The sequence below is a fragment of the Lycium barbarum genome, chromosome 8 (genome assembly GCF_019175385.1).
Source record: "Lycium barbarum isolate Lr01 chromosome 8, ASM1917538v2, whole genome shotgun sequence".
Classification (NCBI taxonomy): domain Eukaryota; kingdom Viridiplantae; phylum Streptophyta; class Magnoliopsida; order Solanales; family Solanaceae; genus Lycium; species Lycium barbarum.
In genome coordinates, this window is record NC_083344.1 from 10,624,864 (window position 1) to 10,631,493 (window position 6,630).

At 35.1% G+C, this 6,630-nt stretch overlaps 1 protein-coding gene across 2 annotated transcripts; it reads left to right on the forward strand.

The window, feature by feature from the left end:
- The first annotated feature begins 570 nt into the window (after positions 1–570).
- Positions 571–5,413, forward strand: LOC132604998 (ankyrin repeat-containing protein At5g02620-like). Of its 2 annotated transcripts, none has more exons than XM_060318331.1 (5): positions 571–913; positions 1,472–1,854; positions 2,356–2,561; positions 2,937–3,140; positions 4,323–5,413. In XM_060318331.1, exons 2-5 carry the CDS (start codon positions 1,518–1,520, stop codon positions 5,199–5,201), a joined length of 1,626 nt encoding a protein of 541 aa, XP_060174314.1. In that variant the 5' UTR covers positions 571–913; positions 1,472–1,517; the 3' UTR covers positions 5,202–5,413. The 2 variants fall into 2 exon arrangements, with proteins under 2 accessions (XP_060174314.1, XP_060174315.1); XM_060318332.1 differs by having other exon boundaries at positions 1,477–1,854.
- The last annotated feature ends 1,217 nt before the right edge of the window (positions 5,414–6,630 follow it).

Consider the following 6,630-nt stretch of genomic DNA (forward strand, 5'->3'; position numbering starts at 1 on the left):
CAGAATTGTTTTTCTTAATTAAAAAAAAGTACTTATTTTAGAAAGTTGAGATTTTCGGCCAGACTTCAAGAAAAAAATAAGTTCTTTTGAAAAATAATAGAAGTTTTTTTTCAGAAGTAGAAAAAATAGCTTTTCCCAATAAGGCTTTTGTAACTTTAACCAAACACAAACTGTCGCTTTAATATTAAAAATGCATTTTAAATTTATTAGCTAAATACAAATAGTTATGCTTTATTTTAAAAAGAAAATTACTTTCGTAAAATAAATAGATTTTGAAAATTTGACGAACCAAGCTACTCAATTAAGAAAGCGGTAAGAGTAACTTAGTAAATTAATAATTACTAAGCATTACTGAAAAATGTTTTTATCAGTTTACCAAAACCATATACTGCAAAACAATTTTATCTAAAAACACGTGGCGCGTGGTTCTGGTAATATAGTTAGTTCATTTTGCTCCCCCCACCATAGGTATTAGCGTTTTCTTCTGTTGTCTCACAAATTATTGCCAAAACAAAAAACTTAAAAAAAAAAAAAAAAAAAAAAAACCAAAAAAAAAAGGCGGAAAAAGTAACACCCACAATTTTTTTACTTTTGATTCTCAATATTCAAACCATCAACTTCATCTTCATAATCATCAACTTTACAAAAAGAGCCATTTTGTGGTTCTTTTTTTTTTTTTTTTGAGGATTCAAAAGTTCTGGCTGTGTGATTCTTCAAAGATATTTATATATTTACATACATGTGTGTGTAAAGTTTTTTTGTTGTATACATGTGCCTTTAATGTCCCTTTCATTTAACTTCTAGCATTTTTTACACTTTTTCCCACCTTGTTCCAATTTTTTATGATTTTCTTACATCTTTGAGAACAAATTTACAGATTGCTCAACTTTTTGGAGTTCTTTGATAGACCCAGGTAAACTTTTTTTTTTTTTTTTTTGCCTTTCCCTTTTATGAACTTGGCAAACTTTTTCGGGAGCGGATGTTGCATGAAATTTACGGGTTGACGTGAATTCAGTAGCTTTTGCTTAAATTTTATATATGTATTGATTTTTTATTAATAATCTATAAATATTTGTCAAACTTGTGATTAAACATTTAAGAGAACAAAAAATTTAGGTATCCTTAAACTTTAAATCTATCTTTTTACGTGTAATAAATTTTATAGAGATGAAAAAGGAAGCAAAGTTTCAAAACAAAAATATTTCATGATGGAAATTCAAATTGAAAATTAAACGCCTTTCTTTCTTCAAGAGATGTATGATCCTCAAATTTGGATTCAGATAGATAGAGTTTCCCTTGTGGTTTCTCAATCTTTCTTGGTGTCCAAACATGCAATTGTTGATTTATGTGTTTGAGGGAATAAAGAAGAGGCTTTGCATAAACATTAGAATAGGGAGCAGAATGAAAAGTTGAGGATTCATATAAACGACTCAACTAGTTTGGGATTTAGACGTTGTTATTGTTGTTGCAGTATAGACTGAAGGGGTGGTGAAAGGGGTATATTTGGCAAATTGTATATGATGGAAGCTCCGGCAGCTAAACTGGTGGCGCCCCGGAAAAAGATGACAAAGCAATTAACAGGGAAAAGGGACGACAGTTCCTTGCATGCAGCAGCTAGAGCTGGAAATCTTGTCGCAATACGAGAGATTCTTGATCAGACAGGGGAGGAAGATTTGGCGGAGTTGATGATAAAGCAAAATTCAGCTGGGGAGACTGCATTGTATGTTGCAGCAGAATATGGTTATTATCAGTTGGTTAGGGAAATGATCCATTACTATGATCTTGTTGCTGCTGGAATCAAAGCGAGGAACGGTTACGATGCTTTGCACATTGCTGCCAAACAAGGAGATTTAGGTATGTTGCCTCTCTATAACAGTCATCCTCTATAACAACATTTCACTATAACAACCATGTTTCCCGTGGAACGGATCTTTCTTGTTGTGTCATATCATATGTTCTATATAACAGCATTTCGCTTATAGCACCCAAAAAATATCGGAACAAACGACTCTGTTGCGGAGAGGTTTGACAATAGTATGCGCTGTTTCCGATTCCAACTAGTTAGGCATAGCTGTTATTGTTGTTGTTGATGATGATATGTTATATTATATGCTCTCTATAACTGCATTTCGCTGTAACAACAAAAAATATCAGAACGAACGATGATGTTATAGAGAGGTTTGATAGTAGTATACGTCATTCTGACCCCAACTAGTAAGGCATAGCTGTTGTTGTTGTTGTTAATGATGAAGAGATGTTAGTATGAACTGCTGCCGTTTACTTTTTCTATTTTCTGATGTATAACTTAGGCGATTTTAGTATGGACCTGAATTTTGTTGTATTGTAATGTTGCAGATATGGTAAAACTATTAATGGAAGCACATCCAGAGCTCTCAATGACAGTTGATATTTCGAATACTACAGCTTTGCATACAGCTGCAAACCAAGGGCATATAGAGGTAGTGAATTACCTATTGGAGGCTGAGAGTAGTTTGGCCACCATAGCTAAAAGTAACGGGAAAACAGCGTTGCACTCTGCCGCAAGAAATGGACATTTAAAGGTAGGGGTGTCAAGTGGGCAGGTTGGGTGGGTCAAAATGGGCTGAGATCCGTGAGACCCATCCAAAAGTTATTTCGGTTGAAAAAGGTTGGGCTAACAACGTGTCATAACCATACCTGCCCAAATCTTACTAAGTTTTAATATCTTTTAAATTTTTTTGAGTACCTAATAAAAAAAAATTGCTACATTATGACATATCAAAAAAAATTCTTTTTAAAAATATTTTGACAAGAGTTGTGGGTTAATTTGGGCCACGTATCAGCCTAATTTTTAGATGGGCTTAAAGAATAAATGAGCGGGTCAATGACCCGCCCAAACTTGGGCATCTTGGGTGAGTCATGTTTTCATGAGCTAATTTTGCCACCCCTATTTGCAGGTTCTGAAGGCACTTTTGAGTAAGGAGCCGGGGATCGCAACTAGGATGGATAAAAAGGGGCAAACTGCACTTCATATGGCTGTCAAAGGACAAAACTTTGAGGTTGTGGAAGAGTTGATTAGAGCTGATCCATCATTGATAAATATGGTTGACAATAAGGGTAATACCGCCTTGCATATTGCTGCTCGAAAAGGCAGGGATCAGGTATGTATTTGTTCTAATACAACAACAACAATTACGTCTCAATCCCAAAGTAAGTTGGCAAGTTGGAGTCAGCTATATGAATCCGCACTTTCTGTATTGTATGCTCTTTTTCTAATACATTTAGATATTTGTACCTATCGAAGTAAGGAACCGTGGTATATGTATTTGGAATAGATTCCTTTTTGAGAGAGTTAAAAACATAGAGCGTTTAATTACATCTCTTAGAAACTTAAGCTGCTCTCCAGTTGTTTCAGTCATAGACTACTCTTAGTTTTATCAATCTAAAACATGGATCTATTTGCTTTTGTTTAGAGTCTTCAATATTATTGTTTTTGACTTGTTTGTGCACCTTCTACTTTCTTGTTATTTTAGCGTTACCAATAACTGTTGGGAGAGAAAAGTGTAAAAGCAATAAACGTCCGTTGTGTACACCAGCAAAAGGTGAAATTTTCACATGATACGGAAAAGAACGCTAGATTACACTCTATCCTGAAGTGGAAAATGGAAGTTGTCTACTAGTAATATTTTGCAATCGCAGATAGTGATTGCTAGCTGAATAGTCATTCAAAAACTCCTAAGGTTTCTATTAACCATAATTCCCAAGAATTTTCTGTTGTTTTTGTACCTTTTTGCTTGTGGAGTAAATTGACTCTCCTTTCAAAAGAGCCTCGAATGCTTAGACTAATTATCTTCATCGTCTTCTACCTTGAGCATGACATTCTATAGTTTCTTACTAGATTAAATGGTGAAAGGTGACGGAAAATCAAAATCATCAACTTTTTTTGCATAAAAGGAGAATATTTAATCCACATCTAACAGAGTAAAATTATACTAGATAGGTAGCATATGAGTCACCTGTCTTAAGACTAGTATCCGGAGAATGAAGTCTTAGGGGTAGTTCGGTTGCTGGTTAGAGTTATGTAGGTATTAGTAATGCTGGGATTATTTATGCATGTATTAATAATGTAGGGATTAGTTATGCAAGTATTAGTAATGCAAAGATCAGTTATGTGGGGTGTAGTTAAACATGTATTACTCAGTTTTAATACAAGGATAACTCGTCTCTAACGAGTAACCAAACAACCCCCTTAGTGTTTACTTCTCGAGAAGTTGATGAAGAATTGTACACACAGTTGGAATATATCGAGAGCTCATAATTCATGGTTGTTTTGACAAATGCAGATTGTGAAATTTCTGCTTGGTCATAACGAAACAGACATTAATGTCGTCAACAGGTCCAACGAAACAGTCCTTGACACAGCAGAGAAACTGTCACAGGCCGAATTAGTAACAATCTTGCAAGAGCACGGCGTTCAAAGCGCTAGATCCATCAAGCCACAGGCAACAAATCCAGCAAGAGAGTTGAAGCAAACCGTAAGTGACATAAAGCACGGGGTCCACTATCAGTTGGAGACTACACGCCTGACAAGAAGACGTATACAAGACATTGCCAAGCGTGTGTACAAAATGCATGCACAAGGCCTTAACAACGCAATTAATTCTACCACAGTTGTTGCTGTGCTCATTGCCACGGTCGCCTTTGGAGGAATATTTCAAATCAATGGACAATGGGTCGACGATCCAGACGATATCCCACCCGACCATACCCTTGGAGAAGCAAATATTGGTCCTAATCCAGCATTTATAGTTTTCTTCATCTTTGACTCAATATCCTTATTTATCGCTCTTGCTGTCGTGGTTGTCCAGACAACGATCGTGGCAATTGAAAGCAGAGCAAAGAGGAAAATGATGTCAATTATAAACAAGCTAATGTGGGTGGCATGTTTGTTCATTTCGGTGGCTTACTTGTCCCTATCGTACGTTGTTGTTGGCGATGATAATTTGTGGATGCCTATATTTGTGTCCTTTATCGGAGCAAGCATAATGGCTACAACGTTGGGAACACTGTGTTACTGGGTTGTTTGGAACAGGATAAGGTCATCAAACAAGAGGAGCTTCCGAAAGAACTCTCTGGCCAACAAGTCCCGGTCCTGGTCAGCATCGGTACTCTCAGATTCAGATGCTCTAAACAATGAATATAAGAAAATATATGCTATATAGAAAGTTTGGCCTGGTGAATCCAACCCCAAATTGTAATTATTTATTTATTTATTTTGTGGGGTGATGGATGTCCTTGCCTTTTTACCTTCATGTGCAAATGACTCAAGTTAAAGGTAGTTTCATTACCTCATGAAAGTTTTGGTTAATTCTTCTAATGACTCAAGCTAAAGGTAGTTTCATTACCTCGTGAAAATTTTGGTTCATTCTTCTTACTCTAAGTGCCAGTGAACGACTTGGTCTCTATTCAATCACATTCTAGTTTAAGGGTGCCATTGATGAGAGACAGAGCTGGAATTTTAAATTTTATGGGTTCTGAATTTTAGAATGATGACTTCAAATGTTAATAACTGGGTTCTAAACTTAATGTGTATTTATGTAATGGACTTCAAATATTACATTTGGTAAGAAAATTATGAGAAACAATCTATTTAAAGGGCTTTCCCCCTCTTGTGAGAAGTAAGTGATATGGCAAACTGAAATAAACCAAGCTTCTTTGTCCTTATTTTGCTCCAAATTTCTTACCAGTGGCTTCTCCAGATCTAGAACTTAACGGGTGAGTTTCTTTTTCATTTCATTTTTCTTTTCTCCTATACTAAAGAGACAAGAATTAGCTAAGAAATTCATCACCAATCTGTCATTAAAAAGCCCTGAACTAACAAGGACTTTTGATAATCCATTGCTAATCTGTTGTTTATAAATAGAATTAGCTAGCGATGGGTTTTTATTGTTATGCGATGCAAGTTCTCCGTGACTAATTTCTGTTTCTTTATGCGTGCAATATATTAAATTGTTATTTGTTTTATAGTCTTATTGAATTTTTATGGTGCTTACAATTCTTAGGAGGAAAACGAAGAACTTAGGATTGAAAATGAAATGCTATTCTGCGAGAACAAATTTCTAAAAGAAAGGTTGAAGAATCAAACTTGCTGTATTTGCAGCATCGAAAAGTTGCACGAGAAGAGTGCTCAGTTGAAAATACAGGTCAATTTTACATTGTCAGTGTATATATAACTAGTATTAGTACCCGCGCGATGCGCGGACAGTATTTAAGAAAAGAAATCATAAAAAAGAGATGAACAAATAACTTAAATATGCAAATTTAAAGTAGAGAATAATATAAGGGTCAAGATCTATCTCAACATCCCTTTCAATTGATAATATTCAATGTGGCGGAGGAGCCAAAAACAGAAGTAAAATAATTCAAGATCCTAATTTTAGTAAATGGGATTCCATAGCTACGTTCTTAATCAATAACTCCTTGTTTGATAATCTCCGCATAATTTCATATACATATTAATAGTATTAATATCCCTTATGGAGCCTACAGTTGCGAAACTTCTTATTTAGAGCCCGTTTGGATTGGCTTAGATAATATCCCTTAAACTTAGTTTATCTAAAATGGGTCCAATTATTTTTTTAAGTTTATTTT